This window comes from Ostrea edulis, chromosome 5 (assembly GCF_947568905.1).
Source record: "Ostrea edulis chromosome 5, xbOstEdul1.1, whole genome shotgun sequence".
NCBI lineage: Eukaryota > Metazoa > Mollusca > Bivalvia > Ostreida > Ostreidae > Ostrea > Ostrea edulis.
The window spans coordinates 88,730,899-88,752,597 of NC_079168.1; the positions used below are offsets into that span (position 1 = coordinate 88,730,899).

Below are 21,699 nucleotides of genomic sequence, written 5' to 3' on the forward strand. Positions count from 1 at the left end.
CGAAAGCTTATTTCCAATGGGGTCCTTTGTATGCACGGGTGTTTGCGCCAGGGGTCGTTTATAAAAAAAAAATTATAAAAAAAAAATTATGAAAATTCAAAACGTTATTAGTTAATATTTTTTAGATCTACGGATAAAATCTTTAAAAATCATGTCAATTAGATAAAAAATATGTCAGTGAAATATATTCTAAACAGAAATTGAAATGAAATATTCAAAATTCAGAAACATTACGATTTTTCAAATTTCAATAAAACCCGATCGGAATTATAAAAAAAGTAGTCATAGAGAACATTGTAATCAGAAAACTACATTCCCTTGATGTAAAATGGTTTTACAAATCAAATGAATTTATAAAGGAAACGAATTTCTTGATGAAAAGTGCGTACAATTAGCAACGATATGATTATTATAGCAATGTCTCAATTTTGATCGGGATCGGTACTTTTTTCTCTCGTTTTGATATACTATATACATGTATATATATCTGAAATTTTGTCATTTCGTTTCAATTCCCTTTCAAAATATGTTTCTTTGATGTATCGCTTTTCTAACTGACATGTTTTTTGAAGATTTTATACATAGATTTTAAAAAAAATATGAACAAATAACGTTTTCAATCTTCATAAATACTTTTTTCTAGAAAATTAGAACTTATCTGAGTTTTTTAGATATGTTTTGTTAGATATTCATATCATGCACCAAATCATAGCGAAATTTGGACTGTAGAATCTCCTATTGGCAAACATTTTTTTTTTTTATCATTCCGGGAAAAATCACTAACTATTCCTATAAAATAATTGGGAGCTTTTATCGCTCTTTCGATGGTGAAATCATACTTCATAAGAGGTGTTTTAACGAGCTATTAAGTAAGATTTTGGTGTAATGAGCTACCTTATTTAGCCTTTTGATGACCAGCTAAACAAAGTGGGTTTTTTTTATGATTATAGGCATAAATATATGCATATTATGCCTCTTTTCTATGCATGTAGCCAGGTGGGAAAATTAATCACATAATTATTGGGAAATATTATTCCTTAGGTAAGCCATTATAAGGGTGGTACTTGCTCTGCAGATGTATCATAGACTCTCATATCAATGAGCTCATTATTAATGCATGTTTCACACCTCGAACAAAAGATTTTTGCCACTACCAAATCACTTTACTCAATCAGGAATGATACAAGGTGGTGGGAGACGAGAGGGCGTGGCAATATGTCTGAAGACTCCGCCGTTATGTATCCAGTGTGTCCATGACTAAACCCTGGTAGGGGCTGGAGATGAAGTCCCTGGTGTTACATAGTGGACCTCCTTCAGTAGGTTCCTCCTCCGAAAAATCTACATTATGCCTGGTCATTTAGTATTACTTTAGGATGATTCAAGATAATTTAGGACCCAGAGGGTTATTTACGTCCTATGTTGAAATTCAAAAGTTGTTCTCTATTTACCATTTCATTATTCATCTATCACCGTATGAAAGTCCCTTTAAATTATACAAGTTTTTTATGTTCAGTGTAAAAGCAAGAAAAGACTCCTCCTTCCTATTTTCCCTTGAGTGTTAGTATGCACTATACATGTACCTTTAAACGTATATACTCAAGAGTAGGAAAACTAAGCCATCTCACTTGTACATGTGTATTTCATTTATAAAACTTTCTTTTAATAAGTTAAGCTAGAAAAGCGGAATTTTACATGAAAGCTTTCTGACATAGAGTAGATTAAAGTTTGTTAAAATCACGGTCTCCAGGGGTAGGTTAGGGCAACAATAAGGGTGCTGATACATGTATATGGGAAAATTCTTAAAAATAGAATACACGTACTCATCTGCCCATACATTGTGTCCTTGTACAGACTACAAGAGTGGCCATCTCCCTAGTAGGGCTGAAACGATTCACTGAAATATCTATACTGTTCAATATAAACGCTCGATTCAAGGTTTGACTCATTTCCTCGATTTTAGGTTCGATACGATTATTACAAACGGGTTCAGTAACATATATCAGGCTCAGCCTCTACTTATTTTACCTGCATGAGGGACTTAATATTTATAACGTCGAATAACGTTCAGACATTTGTTTGCCCCGAGTCTGACGAAAATGAACTTTTTCAGTTTAAACTACAACAGACATCTTACTGTTTGGCAGTTTGGAAACATTTTATTTTTAAAATTATGATTGTGAATCTTGGTAATTGAATTCTTCTTCTGTAAATTGTATCCTATTGAAAGTATTGAATCGTGGCATAAGTATTGCAATATGTAATGTATCGTAAAGGGGCGTATCGTTTCAGCCCTACTCCCTAGCCATTACTCCAGCATGTTAAAGGTTCACGGCGAAAAACCGACACTCTAACTTGTTTGACAGCGCGTTAGTCACAACACGCCGTCACGCCAATAAGCAACTCGCCTTCGCGCCGACAAGTAACGCGCCGTCACGCTAACTCAACTTTACACAACTCGCCTTCGCGCCGACAAGCAACGCACAGTCACGCTAACACAACTTTACACAACTTGCACGAAGACGATTTGTGTAAAGTTGTGTTAGTGTGAAGGCGCGTTGCTTGTCGGCGCGAAAGCACGTTGCTTGTTGGCGTGACGGCACGAAGGTGCGTTGCTTGTCGGCGCGAAGACACGTTGCTTGTTGGCGTGAAATCGCGAAGGCGCGTTGCTTGTTGGCGTGACGGCGTGTTGTGACTAACGCGCAGTCACGCTTTTGCAAATGACCCTATCCGGACACCACACTGGAAAACCTGGCCATTAGTCCTCCGAAAACCTGACTATAAAGCAGCCCCCGGTAGCCTGACCAACTTGCAGCACTACTCCCAAGGAAATATGGTTGAATGTTTCCCATTTTATAGGCAAATTAACACCAATACACCGGAAAATCTGGACAACAGAATATATTTCATGGTAATAAATATTGAAAATATGATTACTTGAGAAGGCAGAAAGAAAACTTGAGATAAAAACATAATTTGGTTACTTGATTTGATACATTAAGATATCAGTAATTGATTTAAAGATAGCATGCATTCAATTACGTGTAAAATGTACAATTATTGAGTTAATGACGACAACGGTTAAAATATGGCAAGCAATGATAGCTGTTGAATTATACAATCTGATTAACAGCAGCCCCTCAGTCTGTGTAGCGACATTTTAAAAAGGAGAAGCGGATCGAGGAGCTGATTTTAATCAGATTAATCGTGGAAAGGAATAATCTTTATTTTTGATAACATATTATATCGGTTTAAATTCCTTTGAAGATACAGCATATTAAAAAAAATATCCTTGATAAGCTCATCAAAAGTAGTTGAATGACTGATAAAGGAAGTTACATGTTCAATTAATATTATTAAAGATATTGATAAAATTTCAACTAACCACGAATGTGTATTGTAGGGGAAGTTTCACAACTGGTGTTAGGGGATATAGTCACCCCTCTAATTAAGGGGGATGACTATGAGGCACCAAATTGATATACACTCAAATATTTGAAGACATTTTTAATTCACTTGAGGAAAACAATAATTCAATTAATGCGCGTATCAATCAGTCCTTTCATGTCTGGAAATTTACAATCAGTTTCGGTCGGTTCTAGCTATTTTAAATATGCACCTAGGTGACATTGCCGCTCGCTTCAAATAAGTTATCATACTATTAAAGCAACTCTGTATCACTATTAATGCTGCATTACTTACCGTTTAGGTATGTAAATTCCATAATTCATGGCGCAATATTTTATCTCCCAAAACTGAGGAGTTCCTATTGTCTGTCTTTAAAATTAACGATATACAAGATTAAATGGGGCGATCCTTTGGATGAGACCGCCAAAACCGAGGCCCGTGTCACAGCAGGTGTGGCACGATAAAGATCCAGCTCTGCTCAAAAAACCATGAGCCTAAATATTGCAGCCCTTCACCGGCATTGGTGATCGATGTCTCGAATTTCTTGAATTGGACGTTAAACAATATACTATCAATCAATTATTAAAAAATTCTTGATAGATGGAATTTTTTGTTGTAATTTGTCTTCACCATTTGGCTTAGATCAATGTAAATCTCAATTCCTAAAACTTTAAATTTTGTTTCATCCCATACTACCTCTGTATCATCCACTAATTTTTATACTGAATTACTTCTACCTCCAATTCATATTACTTGACTTTCAGGGTAATTTACCTATAGTCCTGATATTTCTTTAACGTCTTTTAGTTCATTTTAATTAAAGTGGTTTCATGTGAGTCTTTAGTATCATCTAAAAAAAAAAAAAAAAAAAAGTATTATCTGCAAATTGTGAAATAAGATGCATTGGATTTTCCAATTCTTATACCCTTAATTTTATTGCTATAAATTATCTCTGCGTATAATAGAAACAAATAGGAAGAGATAGAAACCCCTTGCCTACAGCCGTGCCTATTTTTAAACCATCATGATAGATTCCCACCCTGATTTATTGTTGTAATATCTTTATGATTTCTTTAAAACCCAGTTGAGTCTCTTTAAACCAGCACGGGTCATAGATGATGTTCCTTCCAAATCATGCCGACAGTTTACGACTGTATTAACTTTCATTCCTCAACAACTCTATGACAAACGGGATGATTTCAGCTTCTCCATCGTCAACTTCACATATTTATGTAGCAATATTCCATTATCACCTGCATATGGTGTTTATATCTTTAACTGATTCGATATGCAAGAGCTTGTTCTGCGTATGGTCAGTTTTTAAATCGAGGCAAGCTACTGACAAACAAGTTGATGGTACAGGGGTTTCAACAGTCTCGGTTGAAGTCAGCATTTCGCAAATTCTATGGTCGTTATAACGATTTGGTTCGTCAATACAACCTATCATTGGGTCAAATGCTGTCTGATGTATTTCATACAGATTGTTAGGCGGTTTTTGGCACACTGATTTTGACTACGGACAACTCCGTTTACCTGATCAGGATATAGGGCTCACGGGGTGTGTGACCGGTCGACAGGAGATGCTTACCCCCCCCCCCCCCCCCAGGCACCTGATCCAACCTCTGGTGTGTTCAGGGGTCCGTGTTTGCCTAACCATCTATTTTGTATTGCTTATAAATAGGAGTTATGAGATTGATCACTGTTCGTTATCTTCACCTTTCATCAATTATAATTTCCAATAAATTCCAACTGTTAAAACATTAACAAAACGTTTTAAAATGATTTATATTTAAATCACACACACACACACACACACACACACATAAAGCACAGAAAATTTCACTTTATTCGGATACCCACTTCCGCCCCTACCCGGAAGTGGATATCCAAATAAAGTGAAATTTTCTGTGCTTTATATTAAATATGTCTTCACTTAGGGCAGTTATGTCTAAAAGAGTTCATTGCTATTTCCGTGCTTTATATATATATATATATATATATATATATATATATATATATATATATATTATCCAAATTGTGTTTTTAAAAAATCACAGTGTCCAGTTTAAGATATTAAAAGAAATAGAATAAACAGTACACAAAGTTCAAATTTTAACTTTGTGTACTGTTTATTCTATTTCTTTATATATATATATATATATATATATATATATATATATATATATATATATATATATATATAATTCAATAAAAAAAGCAGGAAAATATACAGTTCCAAAATATATTTAAATCACTAGCGCTTTCTGGATTTTAACATTTAAAATTTGTATTCACCTGAGGATGGATGTTAAAATCCAGAAAGCGCTAGTGATTTAAATATATTTTGGAACTGTATATTTTCCTGCTTTTTTTATTGAATTATTTTGACTGTGTGATATCAACTCTTTCTATTTGGATTATATATATAAAAAACTATGATGATGAAAATGGTATCAAAAATCCAATACTTATGGCTGCTAAACTGGAAGATGATAACCTTTATAATACTGGCATACAGGAAAATTGGCAAGGACAATTAATAAAGTTAAGAAATAAGCTAAATCTTCCATCATTGGATATTGATAAAAGCACATTTTACAATTACTTGAAGACTTACTATATTGATAATATTAACATACTGAATTCTCTAAACGTGGAAAATTGCTATTTTACAGTAAAATTAGAAAGAACTATGAATTACAAGACTATTTGAAATTTCCAATTGCGAAAGTAGTACGCTCTAGATTAACAAAACTAAGAATATCTGCCCACCCTTTAGAAATTGAAACTGGTAGATATTCAAAACCATGTATTCCAAAAGAATGTCGTTTTTGTCAGTTTTGTAAAACTACTGTTGAAGATGAGTTACATTTTTTATATGACTGCTTCATGTATAAAGATATAAGAAAGAAATATTACCCTTTGAACATCTACAATTCAGACGATGATATATCAAAGGAAAACCATTGTAAAGTACTATGCAATCCTGTCAATGTAGTTCATGCTAGAAGGTTTTGTGAATTTTTACATGAATGTTTTGAATTGCGCACCAAAAGTAGAGTGCTATAACTACATTTAATTTATGTAATATGCAATACTATATTGCATACATAGTCTAATATCACAGGTACATATCAAATATATACTTGTATTTACATATATGTAAATGAACTGTTAGTAATTAGTTTATTGCCATTATATATCTCATATTGTGTAACATGATTGTATGCCAACATGCTTGGTGAATCAATAAATAATTGAATTGAATTGAATTGAATATAGGTGTGTGTGTGTGTGTGTGTGTGTGTGTGTGTGTGTGTGTGTGTGTGTGTGTGTGTGTGTGTGTGTGTGTGTGTGTTACTTTCAATATTTTAAATAAACCTTATTTTACTTTGTAATAGTCCGACTCTGTTACATGGTCCGATTTTATCGTAGTCCGACTTTGTTTTGGTCCGACTTATCTGACAGAGGAATGATCGGGATCGACATCCCAAGAATACCAAAACCAAATAGATTGGGGAAAGCGTTGTTGTGTCCGTTCTTTAGGTTTTCCAGGATTTTAAACAGATTTTAGACGTCCATTGTAGAATGTCTCGTCGTCGAAGAGATTCAAGTGACGAGGAAGATGGTAATTATAATTCTAAATCACTGTAACCATTGTTTTTCTCTAGATATATTTCTCAAAATTGGAACCGGGTTGTGAGTGTGAGACTATATTTCCAAAACATTTTGAATATAAATTTCTGTATCTCGTCATGACATTTAGACGTTTTCATATTGTTAAATGCTATAGAATCGTACATTTTGTTCAAATGCATTTACGTTATATTCAGTTTTTCCTTATTGAGTAAATGTAGCTACAGAATTGTAGCTCCATTGGAGCTGGGAGCCAAGATCCAACCATATTTCAACCTTTTTCTGCTCATGACTGAGGTAGTTTTACCTCGTCACCACAAAATTTTAATAAAGAAAAAGACACCTCTGTCTTGTGTTGAGACATACCTTCAAACATTCATTAAATAGTTTTTGCAAGAAGTGCTATGGGGCTTTAATAAGTGTTTGAAGGTATTCCAAATGTTGGGCATATATGTATTTATTATAATATGTTTTACGGCGTGACCGTGTTTGAGGGCGAAGCAAAAAAGTTTTGGCATTAGTAGCTATATCCAAAACAGGACAAGAACAACCCGAAGTTAGCACGCGAACGGAGCTGTATCAAAGCATCCTAATTTTGGACATTTGATCCGCCTATATATTGAACGCAGGAAATATAACGCAATTGATGAAAACAGTACATTGTGACATCATATTCAGCGTCGTTATTTAGCAAATTTACAAACATAGCGTTTGAACCACAACTAAAAACATGGCGTTAATCATGGAGTAATTATATATGATTAAGAAAATAAGATTTACATGCTTTTACGGATTTTATGTGTAACATCTCAGAACGACGTGAACTAGGGTAGACGAGATTCAAAATGGAGGAATACATGTCCACGCGCTAATATTCGAATCGACGCCATTGGTACCAAACTTTTCAAGTTCCATAGGTATGGTTTAATTTTTCATTATTTTCCTTTTAAACATGTATATACGTGTTACCTATAGGGAGAGCCCTTCGGGCCGTGAGAGGGCTTCGCCCTCTATTACTTAGTAATAATTATGCAGATTCTGCACTGCATGATATGGGTGACGTCATAATAGCTGAATTATAAACGACCGGTCCTAAAGTCCATATCACATATGATAGATAGATCTATCAGACTGGTGTGCAAAAATGCATATATCAAGCCAGAAATTGCGAATTTGCTCGTATCAATGTTTTTACAATTGTAAATCAATGTTTCAATGACAGTTTTTACCATAGTTAATTATGATTGATATATTGAAGTTTTTACATGTACCAGATTAATCAATGTCTCACGACAGATATTTACCATTCATTGTACGAGTTTTTACAAGAGTAGATCATTGTATCAAGGTTTTTACCATAGAAAAGTATATAATGCATCAAATATTCCTTGATCTGTCTTTAATATACAAAAACGTAACCCGCATGTGATAACAAGAATATTATTTTAGGAAATCAGCTTTCAGACTCCATATCAAATTAAAGAAAAACAAACATAAAAAAAATACTATCCCATTCATATGAAAAATATGATCATGAAAAGTGCAGTATATGATAAATCGAATAATACATGCTAGCCTAAAATCCATATCATTTGACATATCAGTCTGAGTGGTCACATAGCAGTCTAAGGTTCAAAGTAATATTATGATGGGTCTCTTTGGATTTGACCTATTAAAAGGGAGGTGATTTGTCATGGCAGGCTTCTACACATTAAAGAACCCACAGTGCTATGGAACTCTGTGCCATGCAAAAGTAAATGTGGAGATTCACTTGAAGTTGGTGATGTCTTGATTAGAGTTGGGACGATCCATCAATGCATTGTGGATTTGTGATACTCATCTTGGCGATATACGGAGCGATACACATGTCTATTAAATGAAAATACCCATCATATTATTTTCCAAAAATATCTGAACATCACAATTCGGGTATTTTTAGTCCACCTAGCAGGAAATAAAAATAGAAAGAAAAAAACATGGCAGACTACATAACATTAACAAAACTGACGTGGGGCAAGTCAGGGGTATGGGAGAGATTTGTCTTGCGAGTTTACGAAAGGAAGAACGGTGTAAGAAATATCGAATTTGTGAAGTTTTTGGAGCATTTTGATATAAAATTACTTTATTCTAGTCAAGTAACTAACTGAATCAAGTGATATTTTTCCTGTTTTGTTTTGAACTGAATAAATTTGAAATCCCTTTTTTCTAGTTTTTATTGATATGCAGAGTATCGCGATACATAAAAATACCAATTAATAAACAAAGCTATTTGCAGTAGGTTTAAACATAGCTATTAAAGTAAGTTTTAAAAAATTGTGCTGTACCTAAATAATATGAACAACTGATATGGATTTTGTTGAAATGTGTAATATTGTAATCAATTAATATGACCATTTCCTAACATTGGAACATACTAAACCATTAAAACATGTAAATATGAAACAACTGTGTGATTAAGTGATATTTATAATATTACTGTGATCATTCTTTCTATGAAATGTTTATAACTAAGAAAATAATGTAATTGAATTCTATCAAAAGAAAGAAACTATGTTTTAGTGGGACATTCTGCAAGAAAGCGCAGACGAGGATCAGAAAATATTGACATAGAGGAAAGGTTGGAGTCTCTGATAACCAGAGTAGGCGAAAAGGTATGTTTAAAGAAATCTATAAACATGTGATTTACTAAATGATGAGATAACCAAAGCTATGTCTAAGTTTTGTAATGTTTTAGAGTACCTCATCGCTGGAGAGTAACTTGGAGGGGCTAGCTAGTGTACTAGAGGCAGACCTTGGGAATTACAAAACCAAGATCATGAGGATCCTGTGTTCCTGGTGAGCAGTGTAGTACATGACACCAATACATGTACAATACAAATATATAAAGATAATTCAGTTTTCCTGTATTTCAGAAGATGTAGGGTGTCAGGAATTGACCATTTATGTGTTACAATGTATTCTACCATGGTTATTGCAAAGATCAAAGGAATGCCGTGGTCATTATTTTGTGATATACCTTACATAATAACTTATTCATTTATGAGAAAATTAATACATATCTCACTTGCACATTAGGAATAAATCTATAGGATTGAAATGTAAACACTGCCATGTGCATGTTGGTCTGACTAGACGTCGTGTATTGGTACACTTGTAAACGAACATGACAATGGCTGCAATGCACAGACAAGTTAAAGGACACATCTCATGTTTTCAAAGTATGCAGAATTATATGCATTTTGTCTTCCTTATGCTTATAGAAATTAATTGTAATAGTTCATTCGCTGAAGTATTGCGATAATTAGCCATAATACGGACTTAAATCTAAGCCCCGATGTCAAAAGGCCTAGTTAATTAGATAGGTAGTCACGTGGTACAGTGACGTCATGCGACCTTCGTCGATCAACTTGTAGTAAAAGTAGTGTTAGATATTTTTAAAAACTCGGGTTTTAGGGGCCTAATTTATCTACCATGGATACCATTTATTTGGATGTTGTCAAATTTCCTGTGTATGTGTAATTTTTTTTATAGCTCCAGTGAACTTTTCCGATCATTTGTGCATTGTTCTGGCATTGGCGTAATTTCATATCTTTTAGCCACCAGTGCATACAAATAGCGACCCAAATGTAGCGAGGAAAGCAAGTATGAAATCTGCATTTGCGAGTAAATAATGTTTACATGGGATCACTGTCTAAACACTATTTGGTAATGCCATTTCTGTAAACAACTGTAATTAGCATTGTTGCTTTTCTAAAATAAACAGTGCAATTATTATTAAATTTATTTTTGGAGAAGATAGATAGGTCTAAATTATGATACGATTAAGTATCATTGACAACTAGTCCAAATCCTCTCTACTGACAGCAAGTACACCCTTAAACAGCACAAAACACCCTAATGCAGTGTTATTTACAATCCGTTAATGTGATAATTGTTTGTTTGTCGATTAAATCTAATCTGTTTATGAAATGGCTAACAACTGTTTTCAAATCTTCTCGCTTAAGGTCGTATATGACATCACAGATAATGGCGCGTAAAATATCGAAGAAAATATGCATATCGCAAGATTTGAATTTCATCGCTTTCAAACTCGAAAACTACGCAAACTGTTTCATTTAAAACACATGTAAAGTAGTTTTATGCATGAAATGAATTGATTTTGCTGAAAAAATTAAAAAGTTTAGAAACATTTGATGTGTCCTTTAACTCTCTTCCACGTATGTGTGAATCTTTTTTTATAGCTCCAGTGAACTTTTCTGATCATTTGTGCATTGTTCTGGCATTGGCGTAATTTCATATTTTTATCTTCTTCTTCAGAACTACTGGGCCAATTTCAACCAAACTTGACAAAAAGCATCTTTGGGTGAAGGGCTTTCAAGTTTGTTCAAAGGGGAGATAATCGCAAAAATAGGATGGGGTCATTTAAAATTCTTCTCAAGAACCACTGGACCAGAAAAGTTTATATTTATGTGGAAGCATCCTGACATAGTGCAGATTCAAGTTTGTTAAAATCATGACCCCAGGGGGTAGGATGGGGCTACAATAGGGGATCAAAGTTTTACATACATTTGTATGTAAAACTTTGATTCCCTATTGTGGCCCCATCCTATATATATATTTATATAGGGAAAATCTTTAAAAATCTTCTTTTCAAGAACCATTAGGCACCACAATAGGGTCCAAAGTTTTACATAAAATATATGTGGAAAATCTTTAGATATGGGCCAAGGTGACTCAGGTGAGTGATGTGGCCCATGGGCCTCTTGTTGGACTGTGTATTCAAAGCAGTTAATTTAACCTATCAACAAACTAAAAACTTGAGAATTTTTTTTCAGAATAGATCTAGTATACCCTATCATCTCTCCCTTTTTTGTCAGTAAAAAGCATGTAGGCCTAGTCCGTTTTGGAAACTGTCATAACGTTACAAAGTGATCAAATGCAATGCTGTAGGTAAATGATCGTCTGTATATTTCTTAGTAGAATAGAAATAAAGTTCTTACTTCCGTGGATGATGCAGGATAACCTCCTTGGTCTTGAAATGTTGTTTGAAATATATAAGCATCAGCTATAATGCCTCGGCTTTTATAATTCAAAACAACATTTCTCGACCTCGGAGGTTATCCTGCGACTGAAAATGTGAACTTTATTTCTTAAGTAAAGAACTGGTTTTGTTGGGTTGGCCACTTGTAACCACCATTTTAAGCATGCAACATATGAGTTTTCATTATTTACATATGTGTAGTAATATTTTATTTGGACAATTTGGAAATTGTGTGGTCCGGCTCATTTTTGCATCAAGCAGCATTTGGTAATGCATACAGGTTTTCTAAAGCTTTTATAGTATTTTAGCTTTTTCCTGGCTAGCCCTGATGCTTAAATTCTAATACCGTATAAGGAGAATTTTTAGCGAGGATTTTATTTTGGCATTATTAGAGTGGGTGTTGAGATCGCTAACATTGAATATCGCTTAGGGAGAGGGCTTAAATAGGCTATGCCTGCTGCCCGATCCCATTCACTTTGTGAATAAAATATAGTTTAAATTAATTGAATATCGCTAACAATTTATTCCGCATTGTAGGTAATAGTTATCTTTTTTGAAATCATAAATTCGCTAAAAATATACAAACCCATTTTTTAAGGGAAAATTGCTAAATTTGTGCCTCGCCAAAAATTCTACTTTTACTGTATTAGGTACAACAGGTTTTATATATCCCCTAAACCACTATCCAGATCTGACAAATTGACTGAACCTTTGTATACTGTTTCAGTGTAGTTAAGTTGCCCGAGAAGATGGCTGTGTACAGTACTCTGATTGGACTCCTGAATGCCAAGAACTACAACTGCGGAGGAGAGGTAAGGACCACACGGTGCAGGTAGTCTATGTACTGATGGTAGATTAGTGCAGGTACAATGTAAGTATTGTAAGGTGCATTGCTATAGATTGTGTATGGTGTGCAGACCAGGAGTCCATTTCTTAGATTATAAATGCCCGATGGTGTTTTAACAATCACTTTGACGTGCACATATACAAGTATTCTACAATCTGCCATAGTCATAGCACTTGTGGTCGTGATTCACTTACTTTTTGGAAAATTGTCATTGTTAGGGTGAATTTCAAATTAACAATATTCTGGAAAGAAGTTTGGCCTCTATTTTGTCATTGTTTTGAATTGATCTATATTGACTGTAGTAATCTGTAAATACATATATCCAGGTTGTCATAGAAAAAAAAAATGAGCCCAATCTCTAGGACTGTCAAATTTTTTCACATTCTGATATTTTGTGATGCATGACAACTGGTGCAATAGTTATGATTGTTGATCTGTCGCAGAAAATATCAGAAAAAGAGGGTGGGGGGTGAATGATATAACAGAATATCATAATGAGAAATATTCACTTGTCTGATTGGGCAACATTATAGGCATTTACACTTGTCCAGTTGTTCGTTTTACATTTGTTTTTTACATCTACAAAAGATTCAGAGGGACTTGAGAGTTGTATTGGCCAGCATTTGTAGTGCAATGTTCCACAGATAACTTGTTATAACAGCATTGTCAGTGTTTTGTTAATAAGTTGTAGTCAGTACAAGCGTTAATCTTTTGATAATATAGTCCTTGCTACTGTACATCTTATATCGTTTTGTTTGTTTTTTATTTATCAAATCTAAAGAAATTTTAGAAAAGAATTCCCCTTTAGCAACAGAGTAAGTTATATTGGAAACGACCTCAGCATTCTGTGAGGAGTGGACATTTTGTAAGAATACAGTTAAGAATAGTGATTCTTTCTCGAGATTTTTCAGAGTTGTCTTATGTTACTTTTGGTTTCAGTTTGTAGAAATGCTTGTTAGAAATCTGAAGGAGGCACTGAAGACAGGGGAATATGACAATGCCAAGTTGATTGTAAGTGTATTAGATAAATTTAGATTTTATCATATTTAACATTGAGACTTTTTTCTCTTTGATCATTTTAATGCTGATATTGTGTTGTGATTTTGTTGTAAATATATAGCTTTTAAGGAAGATAACCTGCTTTCCCCATCTTCCACAGGTTCGATTCATAGCAGATTGTGTGAACTGCCATGTGATTGTGGCTGGCTCCTTGTTGTCGATGTTTGATAATTTTGTGGAGGTGACGCTGGAGGACAACATCCCTCAGGTGAGAACTGGTTATGTCTCAAAATTTGCTAAAACTTGTTTGCTTTTCTTTCTCTTTTTTTCCAGCTCACCAAGACGTTTGTCTGGAGAGCCATTGTAATGACCACGGTGTCAGCGTCATACTTTAAGGAAAAAACTTAAACCTGGGCTACTTCTTTTGAACCAAGGGAGTTAGATTGTGATAGTTCAGAAAGATATGCTTCGTGACCAGGCCTTTCTTTTGGTACCAAGACTTTAACCTTAACTATATCTTTTGATCCATGGGGGATCAAGATTTGATAATTCACATTTAGATGCCTGATCAAGTCTTTCTCTTGGTATCAAGACTTTTGATCTAGTGACCTTGGAGTTTGATTTACTTATTATAAACTTTAACCTTGGTAATATCTTTTGAACCAATGGGGTAGAGTAATCACAGTCACACTTCCCTGTAAGATGTTGCGAGGCAGACTACCTGCACATGCAAATTTCACTTCATTCATGCTTCCCTGTAAGATGTGGGTCAGACTACCTGCACATGCAAATTTCACTTCATTCACTCTTACCTGACAATAGATCTGCAAAACCAAGTTTCTGTTGAGGATCATGTAACAAGTTGTTCGCTAAAAGTGACATTACAGCACTTAGAATTAGATGAATAAACACAGTAAGTCAAGCATGCAATCTACATCAAAGTCATTAGAAAGGGAAGGATGCCATGTGGCAGATTTTTGGTTCACTATACATTAGTTTGATGGAAGAATGAGTAAAAAGGGTGCTTAAAAATTTGATTTAGTAAAATTTTGTCAGAACTGCAGGATTTTGCTTAGACTCCATTTTCAAAATTTTGTGAGAGAAGCCCCCTGGACACGCCCCCCCCCCCCCCCTCCCTCCCTTCAGCAGGTTGGAGCAGACCAGACTGTTGAGAATTGTGCATTAGTAGAAAAATTTCAAGTCACTGGTCCTTTGAACTACTTTGCTAACAAAGTGAATGTGAAGCCCTGTGTTGTATGTTAAGTGGAATGGCTCACTATTATTACTGTAAAACATAGCTTATGATTGTTTCAGTGTTTACAGGTGCACTCTGAATTAGTAATCCGAGATTCCTCTGACTCTTACCCTCCGCTTTTATATTGTGACATGTGAACTCATGTCATTGTGACTTGTACACTCGTGTCATTGTGACGTGTACACTCGTGTTATTGTGACGTGTGAACTCATGTCATTGTGACTTGTACACTCATGTTATTGTGACTTGTGAACTCATGTCATTGTGACTTGTACACTCATGTTATTGTGACGTGTGAACTCATGTTATTGTGACTTGTACACTCATGTTATTGTGACTTGTACACTCATGTCATTGTGATGTGTGTACTCATGTCATTGTGACGTGTACACTCATGTCATTGTGACGTGTACACTCGTGTTATTGTGACTTGTACACTCATGTCATTGTGACTTGTACACTCGTGTCATTGTGACTTGTGAACTCATGTCATTGTGACTTGTACACTCATGTTATTGTGACGTGTGAACTCATGTCATTGTGACGTGTGAACTCATGTTATTGTGACTTGTGAACTCATGTCATTGTGACTTGTACACTCATGTTATTGTGACTTGTACACTCATGTCATTGTGATGTGTGTACTCATGTCATTGTGACTTGTACACTCATGTCATTGTGACGTGTACACTCGTGTTATTGTGACTTGTACACTCATGTCATTGTGACGTGTACACTCGTGTTATTGTGACGTGTGAACTCATGTCATTGTGACTTGTACACTCATGTTATTGTGACGTGTGAACTCATGTCATTGTGACGTGTGAACTCATGTCATTGTGACTTGTACACTCGTGTCATTGTGACTTGTACACTCATGTCATTGTGACTTGTACACTCATGTTATTGTGACTTGTGAACTCATGTCATTGTGACTTGTACACTCGTGTTATTGTGACGTGTGAACTCATGTCATTGTGACGTGTGAACTCATGTCATTGTGACGTGCACTTGTGTCATAATTTAAAAGTGGGGGTAAGGATAAGAGGATCATCTTATTAGTAAAAAAAATATGATTCTCTTTTTATGTTCACAGTTGCACTCTGATTAGTGATTAACCGTATTTTGGTTTGCTGTTTACATGTGTGCTCTAATTGTTATATAACATGATTCTGATGTGATGTTTATAGGAGCATTCTGATTGGTTGATCCTTTTGTAATGTTTACAGGTGCGCTCTGATTGGTATGTGTATGCAGTGCTCTCTGCCCTGCCCTGGGTAAGTATGGGAATGATGAGCAGATGGGAGATGAAATTCTATAGAAAATATTCATCTCAAAACCATCAGTAGATAAATCAAGTTGCAGATTGAGCATATATTTTGAAGAGTGGCATTTTTACTTCAGATTTTTTTTTCCTTTACTAAAACAAATATTGTAATATACACACATCTTTTAGAATCCCTATATATGTACTTCTTCCATTAACTTAGTAAAATTATGTACCTTGCTGTACAAGCTCAAAGGGGGAGGTAAGCATCTGTGTAATTATTTTCTTTGTTGTAGGTTGCAAAAGAGTTACACGAAAAGAAAGAAGCTGAGTTTAACAAACTCTTATCAACCATTGATAATTACATAAGGTTAGTAACAAACTCTTGTCAAATATTGATAATTACTTCAGTTTAGTAACACCAGTTGATGAAAAAAAAAATCTTAAGGTTAGATCGATATGAACTGGTTGTCCCATACCACGTGAAAAGTACAAAAGGGGCATGGTCAGAGTACAAATTCTTAATTTCTACAGGAAATTATGTATGCAGTGAAAATCTCTAAAATCTTCTTTCTTTTTTTTAAATGTGTCTAAGTTATACAAAAGTGTATGTAAATAACCTGATATGGTTCCAAGTGAAGATGAGTTTAATGTTTTACTTTGGAAAATGCAAGTGCTCAGGTGAGTGATATGCCCTGTGGGCCTCTTGTTCCAGAGAGGTACAGGTGAGTGATGTGGCCTGTGGGCCTCTTGTTCCAGAGAGGTACAGGTGAGTGATGTGGCCTGTGAGCCTCTTATTCCAGAGAGGTACAGGTGAGTGATGTGGCCTGTGAGCCTCTTGTTCCAGAGAGGTACAGGTGAGTGATGTGGCCTGTGGGCCTCTTATTCCGGAGAGTTACAGTTCAGCGGTAAATTAGTAGGAGTTCAATGCCAGCTTCATCCAGACTGTTTATAAAAGCTTTGTTTTGGATCTCACTGGCAGTGCACCTTATCAAAACTCCAAACAGGACTAGTGAAGTTAGATAAACACACTATATTCAATGCAGTACTAATGACTTCCACCAGCATACTATAGTTTGATATGGATTGTGGTCTTTTGTAGTAAAAGACAGAAGATTCATGTCCCAGCTCTGAGAGTGTGGACATCTGATTTTCCTCACCCCCAGGAGGAGGTAAGTGATCTGTACAAAGCTTTATTGTAAGTTCAAGTTATTCTTATCACATGTTAAATTTGAAATTGTCACTTTTGTTTACAGTGTTCATTCCAGCAAATGATATTGCAGAATTCTGTGTACAGGTATACATGTTATATTATGAAGTGAAGATTTGCGAGATTTTCTGTTGTGAACTAGTATTGTCCAATTCCACAAATCATCACTTTTTTTTTTATAATCAAAAGAAAACAGTGTAGAGATCAGATCAACCCATCAAAATCTCTGGATATTTTGTTTTGTCAGTAGTTCTGATTTACATTCATTTGCTGATAGGTAATGGTAATATTAGTACATTTGGTAAGCGTAACTGAAATAGATTTATGCTCTTCCAGTATTTAGACTGCCTCTGGGCCCAGATTAAGAATCTCAAGGCCAACAAGTGGTCCGAGAAGCAGATCACGAGACCGTACCTGGCCTTTGATGGAGTGTTGTGTGAGGCACTCCAACACACCCTCCCCCAGATAATCCCACCCTCACACAATGAGGAAAACACCTATCCTCTCCCCAAGGTGGTCTTCAGGATTTTCGATTATACAGACGTACCAGAGGTAGGGACGGAGAAGTAGTATAGATCGTAAATGTGTGTATTAATTTCGTAACTTTTACATTTGGTGTATTATTCTATAAACCAATTTTTATTTGTGTGCGAAAATTTCTGTGAAGTTCACAAGTATTCTGTCCTTGTGGATATTTCTTGCCTTGAATCAGTCTGTCATGCCTCTTGTATTCATTTAAGAATATCTCGGTCACAACAAAATTATTAGTTTATCACTGTTAAATTGGGAAGTAAAGTCGTTGCGAAAAAGTTAGTTCACAGTATTCAGTTTCTTATGTATTGTGAATGAAATGAGTAGAGTTCAGCAAATAATTACTTGGCTGTAGATTCCACATTTTTAGCGAGAACTTGATATCTCGAAATGACTCGTAAATGTCAGATCACGAGAACATGAAATCACGAATGGCCTGTTAGTCAACAATTTTACATGTATTTTAGAACAGAAAAATAAAAGCAAGTAATTTCATCTATTGAGTGATGCTTCTTGCAAAATTTCTTTGTACATATTAAGGCTGCTACAGTATGTGTTCATGTTGTATAGGTGAATGTCAAGATACGGTTTTATAAACAGTCTGTGAACTATTTTTATAGGGCCCCGTGTTGTATAGGTGAATGTTAAGAAACGGTTTTATAAACAGTCTGTGAACTACTTTTATAGGGCCCCGTGTTGTATAGATGAATGTTAAGATACGGTTTTATAAACAGTCTGTGAACTACTTTTATAGGGCCCCGTGTTGTATAGATGAATGTTAAGAAACGGTTTTATAAACAGTCTGTGAACTACTTTTATAGGGCCCCGTGTTGTATAGATGAATGTTAAGATACAGTTTTTTAAACAGTCTGTGAACTATTTTTATAGGGCCCCGTGTTGTATAGATGAATGTTAAGAAACGGTTTTATAAACAGTCTGTGAACTACTTTTATAGGGCCCCGTGTTGTATAGATGAATGTTAAGATACGGTTTTATAAACAGTCTGTGAACTACTTTTATAGGGCCCCGTGTTGTATAGATGAATGTTAAGATACGGTTTTATAAACAGTCTGTGAACTACTTTTATAGGGCCCCGTGTTGTATAGATGAATGTTAAGATACAGTTTTTTAAACAGTCTGTGAACTATTTTTATAGGGCCCCGTGTTGTATAGATGAATGTTAAGAAACGGTTTTATAAACAGTCTGTGAACTACTTTTATAGGGCCCCGTGTTGTATAGATGAATGTTAAGATACGGTTTTATAAACAGTCTGTGAACTACTTTTATAGGGCCCCGTGTTGTATAGGTGAGTGTTAAGATACGGTTTTATAAACAGTCTGTGAACTATTTTTATAGGGCCCCGTGTTGCCAGGGAGCCACTCCATAGAGAGATACCTAATAGAGGAACAGATCGACAGGATTCTTTGTACAAACTTCGTGGAGCGTAAAGATTGGTAAATGGATTGCATACATGCTGTACATGGACATTATAGAAAACATTAACACTGTAGAACTGCTCTAGAATTCAGAGCCTGCGGGTGTAAATGAGAATGTCTTACAATATTTTTATTTTTTTCAGTGCTGCAGCATTACTAAGTTTTCCATCCAAAAACAAGATCCCCCTGAATTACATGATAGTGGAGGTAAGATCTATAACTTCTGACCAAAAATAAATTCATTATATATATCCTGAGATCATTACCCATATCAACACTTCACTGCGAGTTATGTCCCTGAATGGGTCACACTTCACTGCGAGTTATGTCCCTGAATGGGTCACACTTCACTACGAGTTATGTCCCTGAATGGGTCACACTTCACTGCGAGTTATGTCCCTGAATGGGTCAATCAGTGAAAAACCAAGTTTTTCTTCTTTGCCCTACCAATGGTGAGAAGTTACAACTGTGAACCATACCTGTTAGTTTTCATGTGTAGGTTTATGGTTTTCATGTGTAGGTTTTCATGTGTAGGTTTATGGTTTTCATGTGTAGGTTTATGGGTTGCCGCACCCTGGGGTGGTATTGTAGTTGACAGCAATTACTGGAAAAATAACAAATGTCAAAGCTACAGCTAAAAAAATTACAATGGGCAACATATGGAAATACAATTTTTTTTTTTCACTTCAAGCTGGTGGACAAGGGACGTGACTTTCATGAAGTGTTGATTCGTGTATTCTCTGATTTTGTTTTAATTATGTTTTCTGTTATAGGTGATGTTTTCACAGCTGTTTCTGCTGCCAAGACCCCCATACCTGGAGATTTTCTACGGATCATTACTGATAGAGCTTTGTAAACTACAGCCTGGGTCCATGCCACAAGTCGTATCCTTAATACATACATGTTTTCCAACCTTCAGTTTCTTTTATATTGTTTTATCTCTGTTCTTTATACTTTGCCATCTGATATCCTAATATTCAGCACAAACTTTATCTTTCTGAGTGTACTGGATATATTGGATTAGACAGGTTTGACTGTATAAGACAGTGTATAGCAGTACTGAATTACTCGGTGTAAATATATTGGATTAGACAGGTTTGACTGTATAAGACAGTGTTAGCGGTACTGAATTACTCGGTGTAAATATATTGGATTAGACAGGTTTGACTGTATAAGACAGTGTTAGCGGTACTGAATTACTCGGTGTAAATATATTGGATTAGACAGGTTTGACTGTATAAGACAGTGTTAGCGGTACTGAATTACTCGGTGTAAATATATTGGATTAGACAGGTTTGACTGTATAAGACAGTGTTAGCGGTACTGAATTACTCGGTGTAAATATATTGGATTAGACAGGTTTGACTGTATAAGACAGTGTTAGCGGTACTGAATTACTCGGTGTAAATATATTGGATTAGACAGGTTTGACTGTATAAGACAGTGTTAGCGGTACTGAATTACTCGGTGTAAATATATTGGATTAGACAGGTTTGACTGTATAAGACAGTGTTAGCGGTACTGAATTACTCGGTGTAAATATATTGGATTAGACAGGTTTGACTGTATAAGACAGTGTTAGCGGTACTGAATTACTCGGTGTAAATATATTGGATTAGACAGGTTTGACTGTATAAGACAGTGTTAGCGGTACTGAATTACTCGGTGTAAATATATTGGATTAGACAGGTTTGACTGTATAAGACAGTGTTAGCGGTACTGAATTACTCGGTGTAAATATATTGGATTAGACAGGTTTGACTGTATAAGACAGTGTTAGCGGTACTGAATTACTCGGTGTAAATATATTGGATTAGACAGGTTTGACTGTATAAGACAGTGTTAGCGGTACTGAATTACTCGGTGTAAATATATTGGATTAGACAGGTTTGACTGTATAAGACAGTGTTAGCGGTACTGAATTACTCGGTGTAAATATATTGGATTAGACAGGTTTGACTGTATAAGACAGTGTTAGCGGTACTGAATTACTCGGTGTAAATATATTGGATTAGACAGGTTTGACTGTATAAGACAGTGTTAGCGGTACTGAATTACTCGGTGTAAATAT

General features: G+C 35.2%; 1 protein-coding gene across 1 annotated transcript in view; it reads left to right on the top strand.

Moving 5' to 3' along the window:
• The first annotated feature begins 6,864 nt into the window (after positions 1-6,864).
• Positions 6,865-21,699, top strand: part of LOC125649416 (nuclear cap-binding protein subunit 1-like) — a 30,675-nt gene continuing 15,840 nt past the window's right edge. The window contains exons 1-13 of the mRNA XM_056139200.1: positions 6,865-7,033; positions 9,601-9,692; positions 9,776-9,876; positions 12,810-12,894; positions 13,869-13,940; positions 14,089-14,196; positions 16,413-16,460; positions 16,747-16,820; positions 17,553-17,622; positions 17,997-18,212; positions 19,549-19,646; positions 19,772-19,835; positions 20,402-20,512. Coding sequence (XP_055995175.1) covers positions 6,994-7,033; positions 9,601-9,692; positions 9,776-9,876; positions 12,810-12,894; positions 13,869-13,940; positions 14,089-14,196; positions 16,413-16,460; positions 16,747-16,820; positions 17,553-17,622; positions 17,997-18,212; positions 19,549-19,646; positions 19,772-19,835; positions 20,402-20,512 — 1,179 coding nt within the window. The 5' untranslated portion in view covers positions 6,865-6,993. The remainder of the gene's footprint in view (positions 7,034-9,600; positions 9,693-9,775; positions 9,877-12,809; positions 12,895-13,868; positions 13,941-14,088; positions 14,197-16,412; positions 16,461-16,746; positions 16,821-17,552; positions 17,623-17,996; positions 18,213-19,548; positions 19,647-19,771; positions 19,836-20,401; positions 20,513-21,699) is intronic.